This window comes from Hypomesus transpacificus, chromosome 1, assembly GCF_021917145.1.
Source record: "Hypomesus transpacificus isolate Combined female chromosome 1, fHypTra1, whole genome shotgun sequence".
NCBI classification, from domain to species: Eukaryota; Metazoa; Chordata; class Actinopteri; order Osmeriformes; family Osmeridae; genus Hypomesus; species Hypomesus transpacificus.
In genome coordinates, this window is record NC_061060.1 from 12439060 (window position 1) to 12464557 (window position 25498).

At 45.9% G+C, this 25498-nt stretch overlaps 2 protein-coding genes across 2 annotated transcripts in view; one reads left to right on the forward strand and one right to left on the reverse strand.

The window, feature by feature from the left end:
* polr1a (RNA polymerase I subunit A) overlaps window positions 1–25498 on the forward strand; it is a 43841-nt gene that overhangs the window by 9791 nt on the left and 8552 nt on the right. Inside the window, exons 14-22 of the mRNA XM_047019510.1 lie at window positions 19812–19961; window positions 20095–20278; window positions 21286–21368; window positions 21479–21637; window positions 21986–22084; window positions 22197–22349; window positions 22471–22553; window positions 23115–23280; window positions 23582–23803. Of these exons, the coding sequence (XP_046875466.1) occupies window positions 19812–19961; window positions 20095–20278; window positions 21286–21368; window positions 21479–21637; window positions 21986–22084; window positions 22197–22349; window positions 22471–22553; window positions 23115–23280; window positions 23582–23803 (1299 nt within the window). The remainder of the gene's footprint in view (window positions 1–19811; window positions 19962–20094; window positions 20279–21285; window positions 21369–21478; window positions 21638–21985; window positions 22085–22196; window positions 22350–22470; window positions 22554–23114; window positions 23281–23581; window positions 23804–25498) is intronic.
* LOC124467322 lies at window positions 366–14941 on the reverse strand. Its single transcript, XM_047019577.1, has 2 exons — window positions 12129–14941; window positions 366–834 (listed from the first exon to the last, which is right to left on the reverse strand). The coding sequence occupies exon 1, from the start codon at window positions 13571–13573 to the stop codon at window positions 12572–12574; it is 1002 nt and encodes a 333-aa protein (XP_046875533.1). The 5' UTR covers window positions 13574–14941; the 3' UTR covers window positions 366–834; window positions 12129–12571.

Sequence of the window (25498 nt, forward strand, 5' to 3'; positions counted from 1 at the left end):
ACAAGTTAGCAAGCAGACAATAGGCTACACTTTCAATTAAATGAGGCCTCCCTTGGTTAGTATGTTAATGGATAAATAAAGTGTACGGTAGGCTAATATTGCAATAGCAGGCTACTGATTTGAAGCAAGCTAATATCAAATTAATACTAAGCCGTTATTAGGCTACTACATGATAAATAATAACCTATGGCATATAGGCTATAGTTAGCCCCATAAGTCATGACATGACACAATGGCTATATCATCCTAGCTGCCTGCTAGTAAAACTTAATTTGTGAAACAAATTACAGAAACTGTCACAGAAAGTGGACCAGCAGCAACAACCCCCTCATCCTCCTCTGATGCAGACTTGAGACAAGGTGAGCTTAGTTCAACATGAAAGCAGAAATAAACTAGTTTGACTTGAATGACTGTAGCAACCTTGTAGCAACTTTTGGACCGATTCTGAAGTTTGCTGATATGTCAGAAGAACAAACAAAAGTGTCATGCCAGACTCTTACAAGAGCATATCCAAAGGATCTCACAGCTGGATTCGAGGAGGAAGTTTTGCACCTGAAAAAAATACATCAGGCAACATTTCCTCAAGACCTGTCACCTCTTCAGCTCCTTAATGCCATTTATAATCTCCAACTACAGAGCATTTTTGGAGAAATCTGTATAGCATTGAGGATTTTCTGCACCCTACCCGTAAGTGTTGCTGGCGGAGAACGGGCTTTCAGCAAAATGAAGCTAGTCAAAAACTACCTGAGGTCCACCATGTCCCAGGACAGACTGAACAGTCTTGCTCTTCTCTCGATTGAAAGCCAATTGGCAAGAGCATTGGACTTTAAGGACCTTATCAGGGATTTTGCCAACAAGAAGACCCGTCAGTGGGCATTTTCTGCGACTCAGTGATATGTTTGGGTATGGCCCTGGGGGGGGGGGCCCTTCCGGACTTCTTGTATAGGGGCCCAGAATTTGGTGCTACGGCCCTGGGTGCGGTAAACGTCTGACATTGTAGTGTGCACATACTTCGCATTTGTGTAACACTGTCAACTGTAGATGTTAGATATGGTGACCACCACACGGCTTGAAGACTACGTACAATCTCCCCCCTTGCGCAATGGTCGCTACCATGCGCATTCCTAATAGCATAGCGCGACAATGTACTTGGTAAAACAAATACTCCTCCATAGACCTTTGTTGAGTTCATCCTGGGTGTGTTGCATTGCTCCACGTTTCACCCACATATCTTTTTCTTGAGGACTAGCTCGGTCTTGTGCTAACACAAGAGAATATTAAGTGGTAAGTGGGGCTGGATCATCCGCTACCTGTATAGGTCGCATCACTGCCCCCGTTCCTGCTGCTGCTTGCCTGGCTACGTCATCTGCCAAGTTGTTACCTCTGGCGATGAGAGTGTCAGTCTTTTTGTGGGCCGGGCATTTAATAATGGCCAGGGCAGTTGGAACATGCATGCCATCCAACAGCTGTGAGATGGATTGTCCATGGCTAATTACAGTGCCATCGGCTCTGCGGAAGCCTCTCTGTTTCCATATGTTTCCATACACGTGACATACTCCGTATGCATATGCAGAGTCAGTGTAAACATTAAGACTCTTGCCCTTTGCCAACAGACATGCTGCTGTAAGAGCTTTGACTTCAGCCAATTGGGCAGAGCATGGTTGGTCAACCTTTACAGATTGGATGGTCTCAAAAGTGGTGTCATCTTTGAGTTGTACAACACCGTAGCCAGCATGGTTGCCCACGGCATCTCTATAGGAAGATCCATCCACGAACAGAGTGAGGTCTGCTGTGAAAGGCTCATTGTACAGGTCTTGGCGTGCACGCATAAAGATATTGGTGTCACGAACGCAGTCGTGTGGTGTCCTATCTACTGATAACACGATTTTAGTTGCTGGGTTTACTGTGTCGCACCTTTGTATGGTAAGTTCTGGGGCTGATAGTATTACCTCACAGCCCGTTCGTCTGGCCTGTGTCAAGACAAATCTTGTGCTTGTGAGTAAGGCACACAGTTGATGGGACGTGTACAGAGTTACTGGGTGTCCCATTGTTAGTGATGAAGCCTTCTTGAACGCAAAGACAGCGGCTGCTAATCCCTGGTAACAGGGTGGCAGTCCTGCCTCTAAATGATCAAGTTTTTTACTATAATAGGCCAATGGTTGTTTCCCTATGGGCGTGTCTTGCAACAACACAGCAGTAGCATATCCAGACCTTTCTGCAACGTATAGATGAAATGGTTTTGAGTAATCGGGATTGCCAAGGGCGGGGGTAGACTGCATGTCACTTTTAAGAGACAAACGGGCTCCCTCCGCTTCTTTGGTTCACTGCAATGTAGCAGCATTACTATTCTGCCCTGCAGCCCTGATAAGGGCACGCAATGGTGCTGTCTTGAGGGCGTGGTCACAAATCCATGGTCTACTGTATCCCGCCATTCCCAACAAGGTGAGCATCTGTCCCACTGTCTGAGGCTTTGGAGCGTTGACTATGGCTTCTATCTGTGACAAAGCTACCTGTCTCATATCTCTACTAAGCCGCCTCCCCAGATAATCTACTGTTGTCTGACAAAACTGTAACTTGTCTCTGCTGACCTTGTGACCTCCCTCCGCCAGCTGTTTCAACACTGTGACAGAGTCTCACACTGCTCCTTTGAACTACTACATACCAAAATATCGTCCATATATTGGACTACGGTACTGGCAACGTGCAGGTTTTGCAGATCTTGGGCCAACACCCAATTAAACACCGCAGGGCTGTCCAAGAATCCCTGAAATAGCCGAATGTAGGTCATTTGTTTGCCTTCAAACAGGTACTGAGAATCAGCGTCTAGGGGGACTGAGAAAAAGGCAGAGCACAGATCAATGACAGTGAACCATTTGGTACCTGGGGGAATATTAGAAAGTAATGTATGTGGATCGGGAACAACTGCCTTTGGAACGTTCACAATGGAGTTAATTGCTTGTAAATCATGCACTAATCGATAATCGTTTGAGTGTGGCTTTTTTATTGGAAAGATGGGTGTATTACAGGAGCTCTTAGTTTCTTTCAAAACTCCTGCCTTCACTAGGCCCGTAATGGTGGGTCTAATCCCGTCTATGGCGTGTTGACGGAGTGGATATTGTCTCTGATATGGTAATCTTGCTCCCTGCTTAACGTCTATGTGTATGGGCTCTGCGGACTTTATGTAACCTACGTCTGTCTTGTGTTTTGACCATAATGTTGGGGGCACCTGTCCTTACAAATTTTCATGCTCTAAAAGTAAGCATTGTTTGGTTGGTGTTTGCATGTTAATTATCCATCTTTTTGCTCTCCCTATGTTGTAATTCTTTGCTGAAATTCTATAAAAGCGTGTGTCAGGGGATATGTGTATGTTTTTATTATTTGTGGGCCTTCATTCTAATATTTGTAAAGCTGTCTTAACCATTGGGTCTAGCTCTCAGGTTCTATGTCCTTCTGTTGTCATCAGTTTTATGTGGGGGACAGAGCCTTGGACTTGATACCATTCAACCCCAGATAATGATTTGGGGTTGTGCCCATTTTTTTTCTTTTTTTCTTCAGTTGAGCGTTTTATCAGTCCTCAATTTATAATTATGTGTATGCGTTTTCACTATTTATAGGCTGTATTACAATGCAGTGAAAATAGAAAAAACACAGCGTGTTTCCGCATTGAGATCTGTAGCTATTACAAGAAAAACAAATATTTCTGTAACTCCTAGAAGCGGAGCCAACAGCTAGAAGCCTGTGCTCAAACACAACTGACCCTCGTTTTTTCCCTGGCTAATTAACAAAGCTTCATTAAAACCTTCGCCCTCAACAAGAGGGTAGCATATCCATCTCGATGGACTTGCAGATCCGTTGGGTTATTTTTTCTGCTCGTTGTGCATCGCAGCTCCTCCGTGCTAACACCGAGAGCAGGATACACCGCCACTAACCAGGGTCGGATGTACGTTCTTCAAGTGGTACATCATTTGAGTCATGGAGGAGTTGTATTTATACTCAGCTTTGCAGTGTTGGCAGTGAACAAAGTAAATTTTTAGTCAATATGGTCTCACGCTACACTTCGCCGTGACCTCTTCATGTTTACTTTTGAAATACATGGAAACTCGCCAGTAACTGAGTAGGCCTGTGGCGTTTTTTTCCAGACATTGGCTTAATTTGGTAAAAAAAAATATTGCTGCCACATAGCGAAATCCATTGCATTCCTTCAAGACTCACACTACGCAACAGAACACGCATTAGTTTTATCGATGAACAAATAATGTCATCGACTAAATTCTTAATGATCGATAATCGATCGTCGATAAATTATGCCCATCCCAAGCGGGAGGCGTGTGTTTGTGTATGGGAGGAGGAGGAAGTTGACAGTGATGTTGTTCTCCAAATGCCCCCACAGTTTCTTGTCTCTCCTATCAGTTATTTACAACTTGTTCTTGTTTTCTTATCTATTGGCAGCCCAATTAATCAGCCAACCTCCAGTGCAAACGAGATTATGAGAGTTAGAAACCCACAAAGTTTGAGTGTGCGTGTTTGTGTGTAATGTGTGTGCGTGTTTGTGTGTAGTGTGTATGTGTTGTGCGTGTGTGTGTGTGTGAGAAGAGCTATGTGGTGTGTGTGTGAAGGTATGGTGTAGTGTGTGTGTGGTGGGAACGGGGAAGACGTTGGGTGAGTGTGGGTGAGTGTGTGTGTGTTAGTGCGAGGGAGCGTTGTGTGTGTGTTGTACTTGTGGGGTTCAAGTGGGCAATGGTTTGCGAGGAACGTGTGTGTATGCGTGTGGTGTATGAACGTGTGTGGTGAGTGAGCGTGTGTGAGGTGTGGGTGAGAGAAAGAAACAGAGAGAGAGAGTGTGTGAAAGGGTGAGCGTCAAGCGGGTAGGGCCTAAATGAGAGTGTGACAACGCCAGTTTTGAGTCAGCTGCTGGGCGTAGCCCTGCGCTGGGCGCTGGCAATTTAGATGAGTCTATTCCTTTTAATTTTTAATCACTAAGAAAAACGGACAATGTCCGTCCAACACCGCTTCTAGTGAGAGTCCTAAACGGGACGCGCTGAGCTGTCTCGCCTGAACTTACTGCTGATGCGGCCGGTCCGGTTGTTTGCTCCTCTCTATTTACCATGATATACAGTCATATATATATATAATTTTATTAGTGCTGTCAGTTTAACGCGTTATTAACGGCGTCAATTTTTTTTTGCGCGATTAACGCTCTTTTTGACCTAGCAAACTTTGTAGTTTTTTTTCACATTCTGTTGCAACAACAACACTGACGTCAGAAAAACTACAATACCACACCGGATCTAGCTAGACCGGAAACAAAACAACAGGCACGCCACACCCACTTGTTTGGGTTTGCGAGCCGGCTAAACAGTCGTAGCAGAGCCCGTTTACGGATATTAGACATTCTCTGGTAGGAGGCTAACGTTATGTTTTGAGTTTATTGCCAGCGCCAGACGCCGAAAAGGATGCCAATAAGATTCTGAATGGAAAGTTTACTTTTAAAAGGTTGCCAAATGGTTCCATTGACAAGACCAAAGTGATCAGTGTGTTCTGTCGTTGTGAACTGAGCCGGAGGGAATGAGGTATCATCGCAACACGTCGTGGAGTCGAAAATAGAATTTTTATGGCACACAGCCAAGCACACAGCTGATGCGAATTCTCTGCCTGCTCGTCAAAGCCAGGCGATTGCAATGTTGTTTTCAATTTAAAAAAAAACTTTTGCACGAAGCAATCCGAACCACTTTTCCATGTCGATAAGAGCATTACAATTTGAAAAAAGAATGGATGAAAAAGAAATCAAGGGACATTTAAAATAGATACAAATGTGCGATTAATTGAGATTAATCGCGGGTTAACTATGACATTAATGCGATTAATCGCGATTAAATATTTTAATCGTTTGACAGCTCTAAATTTGATCTAATACCTACTTATTTGGTTATGTGAGCGTATTTACATGCAATAATTCTGACCACTGATGTTCTTTATTGTATTTTTCAGAGGTACGCGCAGTTTCTATTAAATCTAGTCTACTTAACTATGCCGGCTATTATCCGTATACTACTGCCGTATACGAATGACCTCATCCGCATATTACTGCCATACGCGAATGACCTTATCCGTATTATTACTGTCGTATATGAATCACCGCATCCGCATATTACTGCCATACGCAAATGACCCTATCTGTATTATTACTGTCGTATATGAATTAACTAAACTAATGATTGTGACTATGTACTAGTCTGTTCTAACTCTCTCTCTGGCACTCAAACTGCTTATCTGGGCTTCCACAATTGGCTTTATTTCTGTTGTTTTAAAGTCAATACCAATCAATCAACACCTTTGCATCAGGTTTTCAATAATATAGCATATAAAGGTAAAAAGGTGATTTAGTGGTTCAATATCAATTATATAGTACCATGATCAGGGTACTATATAATTGCGGTAAACGTCTGACATTGTAGTGTGCACATACTTCGCATTTGTGTAACACTGTCAACTGTAGATGTTAGATATGGTGACCACCACACGGCTTGAAGACTACGTACAATCTCCCCCCTTGCGCAATGGTCGCTACCATGCGCATTCCTAATAGCATAGCGCGACAATGTACTTGGTAAAACAAATACTCCTCCATAGACCTTTGTTGAGTTCATCCTGGGTGTGTTGCATTGCTCCACGTTTCACCCACATATCTTTTTCTTGAGGACTAGCTCGGTCTTGTGCTAACACAAGAGAATATTAAGTGGTAAGTGGGGCTGGATCATCCGCTACCTGTATAGGTCGCATCACTGCCCCCGTTCCTGCTGCTGCTTGCCTGGCTACGTCATCTGCCAAGTTGTTACCTCTGGCGATGAGAGTGTCAGTCTTTTTGTGGGCCGGGCATTTAATAATGGCCAGGGCAGTTGGAACATGCATGCCATCCAACAGCTGTGAGATGGATTGTCCATGGCTAATTACAGTGCCATCGGCTCTGCGGAAGCCTCTCTGTTTCCATATGTTTCCATACACGTGACATACTCCGTATGCATATGCAGAGTCAGTGTAAACATTAAGACTCTTGCCCTTTGCCAACAGACATGCTGCTGTAAGAGCTTTGACTTCAGCCAATTGGGCAGAGCATGGTTGGTCAACCTTTACAGATTGGATGGTCTCAAAAGTGGTGTCATCTTTGAGTTGTACAACACCGTAGCCAGCATGGTTGCCCACGGCATCTCTATAGGAAGATCCATCCACGAACAGAGTGAGGTCTGCTGTGAAAGGCTCATTGTACAGGTCTTGGCGTGCACGCATAAAGATATTGGTGTCACGAACGCAGTCGTGTGGTGTCCTATCTACTGATAACACGATTTTAGTTGCTGGGTTTACTGTGTCGCACCTTTGTATGGTAAGTTCTGGGGCTGATAGTATTACCTCACAGCCCGTTCGTCTGGCCTGTGTCAAGACAAATCTTGTGCTTGTGAGTAAGGCACACAGTTGATGGGACGTGTACAGAGTTACTGGGTGTCCCATTGTTAGTGATGAAGCCTTCTTGAACGCAAAGACAGCGGCTGCTAATCCCTGGTAACAGGGTGGCAGTCCTGCCTCTAAATGATCAAGTTTTTTACTATAATAGGCCAATGGTTGTTTCCCTATGGGCGTGTCTTGCAACAACACAGCAGTAGCATATCCAGACCTTTCTGCAACGTATAGATGAAATGGTTTTGAGTAATCGGGATTGCCAAGGGCGGGGGTAGACTGCATGTCACTTTTAAGAGACAAACGGGCTCCCTCCGCTTCTTTGGTTCACTGCAATGTAGCAGCATTACTATTCTGCCCTGCAGCCCTGATAAGGGCACGCAATGGTGCTGTCTTGAGGGCGTGGTCACAAATCCATGGTCTACTGTATCCCGCCATTCCCAACAAGGTGAGCATCTGTCCCACTGTCTGAGGCTTTGGAGCGTTGACTATGGCTTCTATCTGTGACAAAGCTACCTGTCTCATATCTCTACTAAGCCGCCTCCCCAGATAATCTACTGTTGTCTGACAAAACTGTAACTTGTCTCTGCTGACCTTGTGACCTCCCTCCGCCAGCTGTTTCAACACTGTGACAGAGTCTCACACTGCTCCTTTGAACTACTACATACCAAAATATCGTCCATATATTGGACTACGGTACTGGCAACGTGCAGGTTTTGCAGATCTTGGGCCAACACCCAATTAAACACCGCAGGGCTGTCCAAGAATCCCTGAAATAGCCGAATGTAGGTCATTTGTTTGCCTTCAAACAGGTACTGAGAATCAGCGTCTAGGGGGACTGAGAAAAAGGCAGAGCACAGATCAATGACAGTGAACCATTTGGTACCTGGGGGAATATTAGAAAGTAATGTATGTGGATCGGGAACAACTGCCTTTGGAACGTTCACAATGGAGTTAATTGCTTGTAAATCATGCACTAATCGATAATCGTTTGAGTGTGGCTTTTTTATTGGAAAGATGGGTGTATTACAGGAGCTCTTAGTTTCTTTCAAAACTCCTGCCTTCACTAGGCCCGTAATGGTGGGTCTAATCCCGTCTATGGCGTGTTGACGGAGTGGATATTGTCTCTGATATGGTAATCTTGCTCCCTGCTTAACGTCTATGTGTATGGGCTCTGCGGACTTTATGTAACCTACGTCTGTCTTGTGTTTTGACCATAATGTTGGGGGCACCTGTCCTTACAAATTTTCATGCTCTAAAAGTAAGCATTGTTTGGTTGGTGTTTGCATGTTAATTATCCATCTTTTTGCTCTCCCTATGTTGTAATTCTTTGCTGAAATTCTATAAAAGCGTGTGTCAGGGGATATGTGTATGTTTTTATTATTTGTGGGCCTTCATTCTAATATTTGTAAAGCTGTCTTAACCATTGGGTCTAGCTCTCAGGTTCTATGTCCTTCTGTTGTCATCAGTTTTATGTGGGGGACAGAGCCTTGGACTTGATACCATTCAACCCCAGATAATGATTTGGGGTTGTGCCCATTTTTTTTCTTTTTTTCTTCAGTTGAGCGTTTTATCAGTCCTCAATTTATAATTATGTGTATGCGTTTTCACTATTTATAGGCTGTATTACAATGCAGTGAAAATAGAAAAAACACAGCGTGTTTCCGCATTGAGATCTGTAGCTATTACAAGAAAAACAAATATTTCTGTAACTCCTAGAAGCGGAGCCAACAGCTAGAAGCCTGTGCTCAAACACAACTGACCCTCGTTTTTTCCCTGGCTAATTAACAAAGCTTCATTAAAACCTTCGCCCTCAACAAGAGGGTAGCATATCCATCTCGATGGACTTGCAGATCCGTTGGGTTATTTTTTCTGCTCGTTGTGCATCGCAGCTCCTCCGTGCTAACACCGAGAGCAGGATACACCGCCACTAACCAGGGTCGGATGTACGTTCTTCAAGTGGTACATCATTTGAGTCATGGAGGAGTTGTATTTATACTCAGCTTTGCAGTGTTGGCAGTGAACAAAGTAAATTTTTAGTCAATATGGTCTCACGCTACACTTCGCCGTGACCTCTTCATGTTTACTTTTGAAATACATGGAAACTCGCCAGTAACTGAGTAGGCCTGTGGCGTTTTTTTCCAGACATTGGCTTAATTTGGTAAAAAAAAATATTGCTGCCACATAGCGAAATCCATTGCATTCCTTCAAGACTCACACTACGCAACAGAACACGCATTAGTTTTATCGATGAACAAATAATGTCATCGACTAAATTCTTAATGATCGATAATCGATCGTCGATAAATTATGCCCATCCCAAGCGGGAGGCGTGTGTTTGTGTATGGGAGGAGGAGGAAGTTGACAGTGATGTTGTTCTCCAAATGCCCCCACAGTTTCTTGTCTCTCCTATCAGTTATTTACAACTTGTTCTTGTTTTCTTATCTATTGGCAGCCCAATTAATCAGCCAACCTCCAGTGCAAACGAGATTATGAGAGTTAGAAACCCACAAAGTTTGAGTGTGCGTGTTTGTGTGTAATGTGTGTGCGTGTTTGTGTGTAGTGTGTATGTGTTGTGCGTGTGTGTGTGTGTGAGAAGAGCTATGTGGTGTGTGTGTGAAGGTATGGTGTAGTGTGTGTGTGGTGGGAACGGGGAAGACGTTGGGTGAGTGTGGGTGAGTGTGTGTGTGTTAGTGCGAGGGAGCGTTGTGTGTGTGTTGTACTTGTGGGGTTCAAGTGGGCAATGGTTTGCGAGGAACGTGTGTGTATGCGTGTGGTGTATGAACGTGTGTGGTGAGTGAGCGTGTGTGAGGTGTGGGTGAGAGAAAGAAACAGAGAGAGAGAGTGTGTGAAAGGGTGAGCGTCAAGCGGGTAGGGCCTAAATGAGAGTGTGACAACGCCAGTTTTGAGTCAGCTGCTGGGCGTAGCCCTGCGCTGGGCGCTGGCAATTTAGATGAGTCTATTCCTTTTAATTTTTAATCACTAAGAAAAACGGACAATGTCCGTCCAACACCGCTTCTAGTGAGAGTCCTAAACGGGACGCGCTGAGCTGTCTCGCCTGAACTTACTGCTGATGCGGCCGGTCCGGTTGTTTGCTCCTCTCTATTTACCATGATATACAGTCATATATATATATAATTTTATTAGTGCTGTCAGTTTAACGCGTTATTAACGGCGTCAATTTTTTTTTGCGCGATTAACGCTCTTTTTGACCTAGCAAACTTTGTAGTTTTTTTTCACATTCTGTTGCAACAACAACACTGACGTCAGAAAAACTACAATACCACACCGGATCTAGCTAGACCGGAAACAAAACAACAGGCACGCCACACCCACTTGTTTGGGTTTGCGAGCCGGCTAAACAGTCGTAGCAGAGCCCGTTTACGGATATTAGACATTCTCTGGTAGGAGGCTAACGTTATGTTTTGAGTTTATTGCCAGCGCCAGACGCCGAAAAGGATGCCAATAAGATTCTGAATGGAAAGTTTACTTTTAAAAGGTTGCCAAATGGTTCCATTGACAAGACCAAAGTGATCAGTGTGTTCTGTCGTTGTGAACTGAGCCGGAGGGAATGAGGTATCATCGCAACACGTCGTGGAGTCGAAAATAGAATTTTTATGGCACACAGCCAAGCACACAGCTGATGCGAATTCTCTGCCTGCTCGTCAAAGCCAGGCGATTGCAATGTTGTTTTCAATTTAAAAAAAAACTTTTGCACGAAGCAATCCGAACCACTTTTCCATGTCGATAAGAGCATTACAATTTGAAAAAAGAATGGATGAAAAAGAAATCAAGGGACATTTAAAATAGATACAAATGTGCGATTAATTGAGATTAATCGCGGGTTAACTATGACATTAATGCGATTAATCGCGATTAAATATTTTAATCGTTTGACAGCTCTAAATTTGATCTAATACCTACTTATTTGGTTATGTGAGCGTATTTACATGCAATAATTCTGACCACTGATGTTCTTTATTGTATTTTTCAGAGGTACGCGCAGTTTCTATTAAATCTAGTCTACTTAACTATGCCGGCTATTATCCGTATACTACTGCCGTATACGAATGACCTCATCCGCATATTACTGCCATACGCGAATGACCTTATCCGTATTATTACTGTCGTATATGAATCACCGCATCCGCATATTACTGCCATACGCAAATGACCCTATCTGTATTATTACTGTCGTATATGAATTAACTAAACTAATGATTGTGACTATGTACTAGTCTGTTCTAACTCTCTCTCTGGCACTCAAACTGCTTATCTGGGCTTCCACAATTGGCTTTATTTCTGTTGTTTTAAAGTCAATACCAATCAATCAACACCTTTGCATCAGGTTTTCAATAATATAGCATATAAAGGTAAAAAGGTGATTTAGTGGTTCAATATCAATTATATAGTACCATGATCAGGGCCGTAGCACCAAATTCTGGGCCCCTATACAAGAAGTCCGGAAGGGCCCCCCCCCCCCAGGGCCATACCCAAACATATCACTGAGTCGCAGAAAATGCCCACTGACGGGTCTTCTTGTTGGCAAAATCCCTGATAAGGTCCTTAACAGTGTTTCCCACAGATTAGAAATCTAATTGTGGCGGGGGAGGGGGGGGGGGGGGGGTCGTAATAATTGCTTCGTTAATAATTCGTTACACAGTTAAGGTCCTAAGGACCTTATCAGGGATTTTGCCAACAAGAAGACCCGTCAGTGGGCATTTTCTGCGACTCAGTGATATGTTTGGGTATGGCCCTGGGGGGGGGGGCCCTTCCGGACTTCTTGTATAGGGGCCCAGAATTTGGTGCTACGGCCCTGGGTGCGGTAAACGTCTGACATTGTAGTGTGCACATACTTCGCATTTGTGTAACACTGTCAACTGTAGATGTTAGATATGGTGACCACCACACGGCTTGAAGACTACGTACAATCTCCCCCCTTGCGCAATGGTCGCTACCATGCGCATTCCTAATAGCATAGCGCGACAATGTACTTGGTAAAACAAATACTCCTCCATAGACCTTTGTTGAGTTCATCCTGGGTGTGTTGCATTGCTCCACGTTTCACCCACATATCTTTTTCTTGAGGACTAGCTCGGTCTTGTGCTAACACAAGAGAATATTAAGTGGTAAGTGGGGCTGGATCATCCGCTACCTGTATAGGTCGCATCACTGCCCCCGTTCCTGCTGCTGCTTGCCTGGCTACGTCATCTGCCAAGTTGTTACCTCTGGCGATGAGAGTGTCAGTCTTTTTGTGGGCCGGGCATTTAATAATGGCCAGGGCAGTTGGAACATGCATGCCATCCAACAGCTGTGAGATGGATTGTCCATGGCTAATTACAGTGCCATCGGCTCTGCGGAAGCCTCTCTGTTTCCATATGTTTCCATACACGTGACATACTCCGTATGCATATGCAGAGTCAGTGTAAACATTAAGACTCTTGCCCTTTGCCAACAGACATGCTGCTGTAAGAGCTTTGACTTCAGCCAATTGGGCAGAGCATGGTTGGTCAACCTTTACAGATTGGATGGTCTCAAAAGTGGTGTCATCTTTGAGTTGTACAACACCGTAGCCAGCATGGTTGCCCACGGCATCTCTATAGGAAGATCCATCCACGAACAGAGTGAGGTCTGCTGTGAAAGGCTCATTGTACAGGTCTTGGCGTGCACGCATAAAGATATTGGTGTCACGAACGCAGTCGTGTGGTGTCCTATCTACTGATAACACGATTTTAGTTGCTGGGTTTACTGTGTCGCACCTTTGTATGGTAAGTTCTGGGGCTGATAGTATTACCTCACAGCCCGTTCGTCTGGCCTGTGTCAAGACAAATCTTGTGCTTGTGAGTAAGGCACACAGTTGATGGGACGTGTACAGAGTTACTGGGTGTCCCATTGTTAGTGATGAAGCCTTCTTGAACGCAAAGACAGCGGCTGCTAATCCCTGGTAACAGGGTGGCAGTCCTGCCTCTAAATGATCAAGTTTTTTACTATAATAGGCCAATGGTTGTTTCCCTATGGGCGTGTCTTGCAACAACACAGCAGTAGCATATCCAGACCTTTCTGCAACGTATAGATGAAATGGTTTTGAGTAATCGGGATTGCCAAGGGCGGGGGTAGACTGCATGTCACTTTTAAGAGACAAACGGGCTCCCTCCGCTTCTTTGGTTCACTGCAATGTAGCAGCATTACTATTCTGCCCTGCAGCCCTGATAAGGGCACGCAATGGTGCTGTCTTGAGGGCGTGGTCACAAATCCATGGTCTACTGTATCCCGCCATTCCCAACAAGGTGAGCATCTGTCCCACTGTCTGAGGCTTTGGAGCGTTGACTATGGCTTCTATCTGTGACAAAGCTACCTGTCTCATATCTCTACTAAGCCGCCTCCCCAGATAATCTACTGTTGTCTGACAAAACTGTAACTTGTCTCTGCTGACCTTGTGACCTCCCTCCGCCAGCTGTTTCAACACTGTGACAGAGTCTCACACTGCTCCTTTGAACTACTACATACCAAAATATCGTCCATATATTGGACTACGGTACTGGCAACGTGCAGGTTTTGCAGATCTTGGGCCAACACCCAATTAAACACCGCAGGGCTGTCCAAGAATCCCTGAAATAGCCGAATGTAGGTCATTTGTTTGCCTTCAAACAGGTACTGAGAATCAGCGTCTAGGGGGACTGAGAAAAAGGCAGAGCACAGATCAATGACAGTGAACCATTTGGTACCTGGGGGAATATTAGAAAGTAATGTATGTGGATCGGGAACAACTGCCTTTGGAACGTTCACAATGGAGTTAATTGCTTGTAAATCATGCACTAATCGATAATCGTTTGAGTGTGGCTTTTTTATTGGAAAGATGGGTGTATTACAGGAGCTCTTAGTTTCTTTCAAAACTCCTGCCTTCACTAGGCCCGTAATGGTGGGTCTAATCCCGTCTATGGCGTGTTGACGGAGTGGATATTGTCTCTGATATGGTAATCTTGCTCCCTGCTTAACGTCTATGTGTATGGGCTCTGCGGACTTTATGTAACCTACGTCTGTCTTGTGTTTTGACCATAATGTTGGGGGCACCTGTCCTTACAAATTTTCATGCTCTAAAAGTAAGCATTGTTTGGTTGGTGTTTGCATGTTAATTATCCATCTTTTTGCTCTCCCTATGTTGTAATTCTTTGCTGAAATTCTATAAAAGCGTGTGTCAGGGGATATGTGTATGTTTTTATTATTTGTGGGCCTTCATTCTAATATTTGTAAAGCTGTCTTAACCATTGGGTCTAGCTCTCAGGTTCTATGTCCTTCTGTTGTCATCAGTTTTATGTGGGGGACAGAGCCTTGGACTTGATACCATTCAACCCCAGATAATGATTTGGGGTTGTGCCCATTTTTTTTCTTTTTTTCTTCAGTTGAGCGTTTTATCAGTCCTCAATTTATAATTATGTGTATGCGTTTTCACTATTTATAGGCTGTATTACAATGCAGTGAAAATAGAAAAAACACAGCGTGTTTCCGCATTGAGATCTGTAGCTATTACAAGAAAAACAAATATTTCTGTAACTCCTAGAAGCGGAGCCAACAGCTAGAAGCCTGTGCTCAAACACAACTGACCCTCGTTTTTTCCCTGGCTAATTAACAAAGCTTCATTAAAACCTTCGCCCTCAACAAGAGGGTAGCATATCCATCTCGATGGACTTGCAGATCCGTTGGGTTATTTTTTCTGCTCGTTGTGCATCGCAGCTCCTCCGTGCTAACACCGAGAGCAGGATACACCGCCACTAACCAGGGTCGGATGTACGTTCTTCAAGTGGTACATCATTTGAGTCATGGAGGAGTTGTATTTATACTCAGCTTTGCAGTGTTGGCAGTGAACAAAGTAAATTTTTAGTCAATATGGTCTCACGCTACACTTCGCCGTGACCTCTTCATGTTTACTTTTGAAATACATGGAAACTCGCCAGTAACTGAGTAGGCCTGTGGCGTTTTTTTCCAGACATTGGCTTAATTTGGTAAAAAAAAATATTGCTGCCACATAGCGAAATCCATTGCATTCCTTCAAGACTCACACTACGCAACAGAACACGCATTAGTTTTATCGATGAACAAATAATGTCATCGACTAAATTCTTAATGATCGATAATCGATCGTCGATAAATTATGCCCATCCCAAGCGGGAGGCGTGTGTTTGTGTATGGGAGGAGGAGGAAGTTGACAGTGATGTTGTTCTCCAAATGCCCCCACAGTTTCTTGTCTCTCCTATCAGTTATTTACAACTTGTTCTTGTTTTCTTATCTATTGGCAGCCCAATTAATCAGCCAACCTCCAGTGCAAACGAGATTATGAGAGTTAGAAACCCACAAAGTTTGAGTGTGCGTGTTTGTGTGTAATGTGTGTGCGTGTTTGTGTGTAGTGTGTATGTGTTGTGCGTGTGTGTGTGTGTGAGAAGAGCTATGTGGTGTGTGTGTGAAGGTATGGTGTAGTGTGTGTGTGGTGGGAACGGGGAAGACGTTGGGTGAGTGTGGGTGAGTGTGTGTGTGTTAGTGCGAGGGAGCGTTGTGTGTGTGTTGTACTTGTGGGGTTCAAGTGGGCAATGGTTTGCGAGGAACGTGTGTGTATGCGTGTGGTGTATGAACGTGTGTGGTGAGTGAGCGTGTGTGAGGTGTGGGTGAGAGAAAGAAACAGAGAGAGAGAGTGTGTGAAAGGGTGAGCGTCAAGCGGGTAGGGCCTAAATGAGAGTGTGACAACGCCAGTTTTGAGTCAGCTGCTGGGCGTAGCCCTGCGCTGGGCGCTGGCAATTTAGATGAGTCTATTCCTTTTAATTTTTAATCACTAAGAAAAACGGACAATGTCCGTCCAACACCGCTTCTAGTGAGAGTCCTAAACGGGACGCGCTGAGCTGTCTCGCCTGAACTTACTGCTGATGCGGCCGGTCCGGTTGTTTGCTCCTCTCTATTTACCATGATATACAGTCATATATATATATAATTTTATTAGTGCTGTCAGTTTAACGCGTTATTAACGGCGTCAATTTTTTTTTGCGCGATTAACGCTCTTTTTGACCTAGCAAACTTTGTAGTTTTTTTTCACATTCTGTTGCAACAACAACACTGACGTCAGAAAAACTACAATACCACACCGGATCTAGCTAGACCGGAAACAAAACAACAGGCACGCCACACCCACTTGTTTGGGTTTGCGAGCCGGCTAAACAGTCGTAGCAGAGCCCGTTTACGGATATTAGACATTCTCTGGTAGGAGGCTAACGTTATGTTTTGAGTTTATTGCCAGCGCCAGACGCCGAAAAGGATGCCAATAAGATTCTGAATGGAAAGTTTACTTTTAAAAGGTTGCCAAATGGTTCCATTGACAAGACCAAAGTGATCAGTGTGTTCTGTCGTTGTGAACTGAGCCGGAGGGAATGAGGTATCATCGCAACACGTCGTGGAGTCGAAAATAGAATTTTTATGGCACACAGCCAAGCACACAGCTGATGCGAATTCTCTGCCTGCTCGTCAAAGCCAGGCGATTGCAATGTTGTTTTCAATTTAAAAAAAAACTTTTGCACGAAGCAATCCGAACCACTTTTCCATGTCGATAAGAGCATTACAATTTGAAAAAAGAATGGATGAAAAAGAAATCAAGGGACATTTAAAATAGATACAAATGTGCGATTAATTGAGATTAATCGCGGGTTAACTATGACATTAATGCGATTAATCGCGATTAAATATTTTAATCGTTTGACAGCTCTAAATTTGATCTAATACCTACTTATTTGGTTATGTGAGCGTATTTACATGCAATAATTCTGACCACTGATGTTCTTTATTGTATTTTTCAGAGGTACGCGCAGTTTCTATTAAATCTAGTCTACTTAACTATGCCGGCTATTATCCGTATACTACTGCCGTATACGAATGACCTCATCCGCATATTACTGCCATACGCGAATGACCTTATCCGTATTATTACTGTCGTATATGAATCACCGCATCCGCATATTACTGCCATACGCAAATGACCCTATCTGTATTATTACTGTCGTATATGAATTAACTAAACTAATGATTGTGACTATGTACTAGTCTGTTCTAACTCTCTCTCTGGCACTCAAACTGCTTATCTGGGCTTCCACAATTGGCTTTATTTCTGTTGTTTTAAAGTCAATACCAATCAATCAACACCTTTGCATCAGGTTTTCAATAATATAGCATATAAAGGTAAAAAGGTGATTTAGTGGTTCAATATCAATTATATAGTACCATGATCAGGGCCGTAGCACCAAATTCTGGGCCCCTATACAAGAAGTCCGGAAGGGCCCCCCCCCCCAGGGCCATACCCAAACATATCACTGAGTCGCAGAAAATGCCCACTGACGGGTCTTCTTGTTGGCAAAATCCCTGATAAGGTCCTTAACAGTGTTTCCCACAGATTAGAAATCTAATTGTGGCGGGGGAGGGGGGGGGGGGGGGGGGGTCGTAATAATTGCTTCGTTAATAATTCGTTACACAGTTAATTTGTTAATAATTTGTTACATTAAATATTAATCCAAAATGATTCACACCTTCACAAATTAACAACAACTAACATATCATTTCTGCATTATGCATGTAGCAACGCTAGTGCTAAACAACTATTTAACTGGTCGGCTCCATGACGCCGAGTAAGTAGCTAGCTCCTGAGACTTCTCACCAAAAGAACGAAGGGGAAACTTCCGAGTACTGTAACTCGCTCTGGATAAGAGCGTCTGCTAAATGACTAAATGTAAATGTGAGTAAGGTACCTAGCGAAAAGTAGCCTCAACTTTCCTCGACTTTTAGCTACGGCACTAATGCTGAAGGCTCGCTGATATGGCTGTCGGTCTTACTAGAACGGCATATGTATGCATTGTTGCTAACGTGTGCTGACGTTGTGACTGTGTGCATATGTGGGAAAGATGCATGAGTGACAGAGAGACGGAGGGAGAGCAGGGGAAAGGAAATGCAGCTGAACGAATACGCTGCGTGTTTTAACCTAAATAGCGATAATAAAAAAATGTTTTACGAAACGCAATGTGTGGCGGCCGGTGTTGATTCTGTGGCGCACCGCCACAAATTAGTCTATGTGTGGGAAACACTGTCCTTAAAGTCCAATGCTCTTGCCAATTGGCTTTCAATCGAGAGAAGAGCAAGACTGTTCAGTCTGTCCTGGGACATGGTGGACCTCAGGTAGTTTTTGACTAGCTTCATTTTGCTGAAAGCCCGTTCTCCGCCAGCAACACTTACGGGTAGGGTGCAGAAAATCCTCAATGCTATACAGATTTCTCCAAAAATGCTCTGTAGTTCAAGTTCAAGTCTTTTATTTGTCAGGTGCACAGAGCAACACAAGGTTAGACTGGGCACTGAAATTCTTAAGACAAGACAACGCAAGCACTTGGCATAACATAACATATAAGTACACAGAACAAATTTACATCTATGCTGAGCTTAGATAAGTGAACTTCCTAAATATACAGATAGCAATAAATAAACGACTATACTAACCCTAACACTAAAACTTCCTAAATTACAGATAACAATAAATAGTACGCTATACTAACCCTAATACACAAAATTTGCAAATTTACAGATCAGTGACTTTGTCAATGACCAAACAGGAGCCTGGTGGCGAGGTACAGTAGTGCAATGTTACTGAAGAGCAACCAGTAGCTGGAGAATTTAGTCATTTAGCAGACGCTCTTATCCAGAGCGACTTACAGTAAGTACAGGGACATTCCCCCCGAGGCAAGTTGGGTGAAGTGCCTTGCCCAAGGACACAACGTCATTTGGCTCGGCGGAGAATCGATCCGGCAACCTTTGTATTACTAGCCCGACTCCCTCACCGCTCAGCCATCTGACTCTTAAGACTAGTATCTAACTGATGAAATGCTATCGAAGTTTTTATATATTAGCGTTGACGGACCAGAGGTTTCAGTTTCTGTCAGACAGAGTTGTGCAGAGATGGCTGTCAGCAGGGAAGAGAGCACGTCATGTTTGAGGTTAAAAGTCAATTGTTTTGCTGACTATTACCTTTTTATTTTTTATTACTAGAAATGTGATTTCATTGTTGTTATTTTTATAAAAATTATTTTATGTGTTTAACAAATGGTTAAACATATTAACAGAATAACATAACTTAGTCTTTGGTTTTGTAACAATGATAAATTACAACCTTTGGAGGGGGGGCCAGTAAAAATGGTCGTGGGGCCATTAAGACGCTCTGGATAAGAGCGTCTGCTAAATGTAAATTTATTAAGTTTCCAACCCACTGGCCCGGGCCAGTGCCATTTTTTTTTAATGTTGAGCCAACAATTAGTTTGTTTAACCTAATTTTGTGTGTATGTGTGTTCCAGGTGGTGTCAACATTACTGCTGAATGTTATACCAAATCAGGCCCTTCCTCTGAACCTGACGGGCAAGGCCAAGATCCCCTCCAAGGCCTGGATCAAGAACCCACCCAGGCCCGTTCCAGGCTACTCTCCTGACACAATGTGTGACTCACAGGTAACCCCCCCCCCCCCCCCCCCCTCACACACACACACACACCTGACTTGCAGGAACACACACAGTATGGCCATGATGGACGATTCCGGAGGGTGTTTGGGAGCTCTGTGTGACCAGAGAGTTGTTGCTGCAGGTGCTGTTCCGCCAGGGGGAGCTGCTGGTGGGGGTGCTGGACAAGGCCCACTACGGCAGCTCGGCCTACGGCCTGGTCCACTGCTGCTACGAGCTCTACGGAGGGCAGACCAGCGGGAAGCTGCTCAGCTGTCTGGCCCGCCTCTTCACCGCTTACCTGCAGCTCTACCGGGGATTTACTATGGGTACCACACACGCCCACACACGCTCACACTCTCTCATGCACATTCGCACACATGCACTCTCACTCTGACACGCGCTCACGCACTTAGTCTGACGCGCACTCCTACACACACCAGTGTTTCCTCTAGGATTTTTTTAGCAGTGGGGGCAGGTCTGTCCGACCCCCCCCCCCCCCCCCCCCCCCCCCCCCTTGTACAGCCTTATTTCTGATACCGTGGCGGCAGAAATTGAGCCGTGGCTGGCCACCACGGTAAAATTAACATAGCGGAAACACTGCACGCGCAGACAGTCTCACATACACACACACACATGCACTCTCACACACGCAACTACTCTTACACACACACTCTCTCACACAGCCAACACACACACACAATCATAGACTAACTGTCACTCGAGGGGTATTTGAATATATGCAGGTTTGCATTGCCTGTGTGAGATAAAGTGTTTGCATATTGGCTTTTTGCATTTACTTTTAATACCCAATTGCTGTGAAAGTCAATGAAGCGAATTGCCAAGCACAAGTTCAAGACAATATCAACCTATGTATTACAGATCTGTAAATTGCAACTGTCTGATACAGTCAAGTTGAGTATACAGTAATGAATGGCAGTTAAATGTTATCACAATATGGGAGGTTTTACTACCGTAAGCAATGTTGGGGGTGACATCAACACAGCTTTCGCAAGCACAGACAGAAGACGCTGCATTCATGGTGCTAGATAGCGTTTGTTTAGGCTTTATATAGGGCTCCTAGAAATGGCCCTGATGTTGCGTGTTCTCATGAGCTAATATAGAAGGGCATAGTTCAAACATTCTAGATTATTATCAGAGCATTTCAAGCAGTATTAAAGTAATCATGATCTTTCATTGTCTGTGGTTAAGGACAGACATCTTCGATACCGATGTGTTACACTGAATTTCAAAGGCACACCACAGAGCAACACCCACTTTCACACACACACACACAGAGACAAACTGTGTGACACACCCTTTGTGTGTGTTTCAGGGGTGGAAGACATCTTGGTGAAGGAAGGGGCTAACCGCCAGAGGAAGTGGATCATCCAGGAATCTTTGAAGTGTGGCACCAAGGTGACACCAGGGCGACAGGGCGAGGACCAACATTCAACTGCAAGGTTCACTGCCATGCCAGCGTCGTCGTTCATTGTCGTTGACGTGGTGGTGGTTGTTGTTGTTCCCAGGCCCTGCAGGCAACGTTCAGCCTGGCGGAGGGGGTGGGGGAAGAGGAGGCGCGGGGACGCTGGCAGGACGCCCACCTCAACCCCGACCAGAGAGACTTCAACATGGTCGACCTCAAGTTCAAGGAAGTGGCCAATCAGGTCAACAACGACATCAACAAGGTCGGTGGCAAAGTGGGAGGAAGTTAGCGTTCCTGGGTTACGCGTGTCTGTTTTCTCGATGGGGATGCCACCAGGTTGGTGGATGAGTCGTGTTCATGATTGAGGTAGCGAGTGAGGAAGTGAGTTGAGGTTGTGAGTGAAGTCGTGAGGGAGGGAGGTAGTGAGTGAGGTTGTGAGTGAAGTCGTGAGGGAGGGAGGTAGTGAGTGAGGTTGTGAGTGAAGTCGTGAGGGAGGGAGGTAGTGAGTTGAGGTTGTGAGTGAAGTCGTGAGGGAGGGAGGTAGTGAGTGAGGTTGTGAGTGAAGTCGTGAGGGAGGTATTCGTCCCGCGTTAACCATGTCTGTGTGCAGGTGGTGATGCCTCTGGGTCTGCACTGCTCCTTCCCAGACAACAACCTCCAGCTCATGGTACAGTCTGGAGCCAAGGGTTCTACTGTCAACACCATGCAGGTACACGCACGCACACAACTCCAATAGACACACAATCTCGCACACGCACGCAAACATTCAGTCTCACCCAGCCCCACCCATGTCGACCTCCACCACCCTGTGTTTTGGTTAGATCTCCTGCCTGCTGGGCCAGATCGAGCTGGAAGGCCGGCGGCCTCCCCTGATGCCCACGGGGAAGTCCCTGCCCTGCTTCCAGCCTTACGACAGCTCGCCGCGGTCTGGAGGCTTCGTGTCCGGGCGCTTCCTCACCGGCATCAAGCCCCCGGTAAACACCACACAGACGGAATAGCATGTCCCTCTGCTCCCCCTGGAGGTGTCCGGTTCTGGGGTTCTGATGCAGCCTGTCTGGGTCTCCGGTGGGGGGTGTCTGTGTGTGTTTGTTTCAGGAGTTCTTCTTCCATTGCATGGCGGGGCGCGAGGGGCTGGTGGACACGGCCGTCAAGACCAGCAGGTCTGGGTACCTGCAGAGGTGAGGCTCACCATGTCCTCCTCCTCTCAAGCTTCTTTCCCCTCTCCTCCTCTCCTCCTCAACCTCTGGTAACCAGCCTCCTCTCCTCTTTACTCCTCTTCCTCTCAAGCTTCTTTCCCCTCTCCTCCTCAGCCTCTGGTAACCAGCCTCCTCTCCTCTTTACTCCTCTTCCTCTCAAGCCTCTTTCCCCTCTCCTCCTCTCCTCCTCAGCCTCTGGTAACCAGCCTCCTCTCCTCTTTACTCCTCTTCCTCTCAAGCCTCTTTCCCCTCTCCTCCTCTCCTCCTCAACCTCTGGTAACCAGCCTCCTCTCCTCTTTACTCCTCTTCCTCTCAAGCCTCTTTCCCCTCTCCTCCTCTCCTCCTCAGCCTCTGGTAACTAGCCTCCTCTCCTCTTTACTCCTCTTCCTCTCAAGCCTCTTTCCCCTCTCCCCCTCTCCTCCTCAACCTCTGGTAACCAGCCTCCTCTCCTCTTTACTTCTCTTCCTCTCAAGCCTCTTTCCCCTCTCCTCCTCTAACCCCTGGTTCACCTCCCCCCACCCCCCTTGCTGTGCCGCGTTACAGATGTGTGATTAAGCACCTGGAGGGTCTGGTGGTCCAGTATGACCTGACGGTGAGGGACAGTGACGGCAGCGTGGTCCAGTTCCTGTACGGAGAGGACGGCCTGGACATCCCCAAGACCCCGTTCCTGCAGTCCAAACAGTTCCCCTTCCTCCAGGACAACTACGAGGTACACACACACGCACCTCTTTCTCGAGGACAATGAGAAATAACGTGGTGCGTTCCCAAGAAATCCTGAAAACTGTTGGGTACACAGAAACACATTTTCTGATTTGCAGTATGACAGTTGAGATGACGGTATACCATTAAATACAGACAGACAATACCCGCATAAATACAGACCGTTCCTCGTCGCTCACCGCCGTCACATTCTTAAAACCATGCGCTTCTAGTCCAAGTTCATCTGCTGCACTCGTATCTCGTTTGGATGAAAAGCGTCGGCTAAATGCTGAAACGTGACGGTTCCGCAGGTGATCCGTAAGGCCCGGTGTCTGGACGAGGTCCTGGCCCGCCTGGACCCCCAGGCGGCTGCGCGGCACTTCAGTTCCGTCCAGCGCTGGCGCTCCAAGAGGGAGGAGCCGGGCCCGCGCCAGGGGGCCTTCCTGCTGTTCTCCCAGAAGAAGCTGGCCAAGCTGAAGGCCCAGCTGCAGGGGAGCAGCCTGACCAACGGCAGGGGGAACGCCACGCTGCAGGTGCCTTACTCGCGTGCACACACAGAGACACACACAGACAGAGACACAGACAGAGACACACACACACACACACACAGACAGAGACACACACACAGACAGAGACACACACACAGACAGAGACACACACACACAGAGACAGAGACACACACACAGACAGACTGTCTTCTTAAAACATCCCTTCCGGCGCGCCTACGCGATGGCTGCGTCGACAAGAGCTCCGCAAAAACCCAGCTTTTTGTTAGTCTTTTTAGTGTTCGTTACTTGTTTTGTCAATGTTATATTGTCGTTTATTCAGTACGACCGGCAGACACTTCTGGACATTAAGTTGTCACTTGGCAAGGATCATTTTACGAACTTTAATTCCACTTCTCGGAGTGCGAGCTCGGACTGCAGCTGGCCCTTTGCTGTTTCGCCGTTCTGTTTACCCGCTAGACGGAGAAAGAAGAAACGTGGCCGGCGTGCTGGAGTCCTTGTTCGAACTCGGAAACGATGCTTCAAACCTGCTCTTCCAACCATCTTACTAGCTAACGTTCAGTCCATCGACAACAAAATGGATGAACTTAACGCTCGTGTCAAATTCCAACGGGACATCAGGAACTGCTGTGTACTGGCGTTCGTTGAGACCTGGCTGTCTCCGGAGATCTCCGACGCAGCGGTTACCCCGTCGGGATTCACCATATACCGCCAGGACAGAACAGCTGACTCAGGGAAGTGCAGGGGCGGAGGGGTCTGTGTTATGGTTAACTCTCTCTGGGCTACGGATGTAGCGGTATTAGCATCTCACTGCTCTCCGGTCCTTGAGCTGCTAACTGTAAAAATCAGACCCTTCTATCTACCTCGGGAATTCACTGCGGTCGTCATGAGTGCAGTCTACATCCCCCCCCAGGTAGACAAGGCCGCTGCTTTGGATGAACTGTATGGGATTATCAATGGTCTGGAAAATGTGCACCCAGAGGCAGCCTTCATTGTTGTTGGTGATTTCAACAGAGCTAACATGAAGAAAGTCCTGCCCAAATACTATCAGCACATTGACTTCTTCACACGTGGAGACCAGATCCTTGACCATTGTTATACAACATTCAAGGGCAGTTACAAACCCCTCCCCCGCCCTGCCTTTGGGAAGGCTGATCACACCTCCATTCTTCTTCTCCCCGCATATGAACAAAAGCTCAAACAGGTCAGACCGGTTGAGAGGTCAGTTCACCTATGGAGTGACGAGTGTGTGGCGACCCTCCAGGACTGCTTTGACACCACTGACTGGCTGATGTTCAGGGACGCAGCAGATGGGGACATTAACGAATACTCAGACACTGTCTCCAGCTACATCCAGCACTGCATTGATGACGTTGTCCCCAAGAAGGTTGTCCGGTCTTTCCCAAATCAGAAACCCTGGGTTGATGCCGCGGTCCGGGCCAAGCTGAGAGCCCGTACTGTCGCCTTTAATTCTGGGGACCCTGATGAGTACAGGAAGGCCAGATACGACCTTCTGAAGGCCATCAAAGCAGCGAAAAGGGCCTACAGGACCAAGGTGGAGTCCAGCTACCATGGCTCTGACCCCAGGCGCATGTGGAGTGGACTTAAAGCCATTACAGACTACAAAGGGAGAGGCTACAATGAGACCCAGTCTTCTGTCCTACTGCCAGACGAGCTGAACTCCTTCTACGCTCGCTTTGAGAGGGACAGTGAACCCCCTGC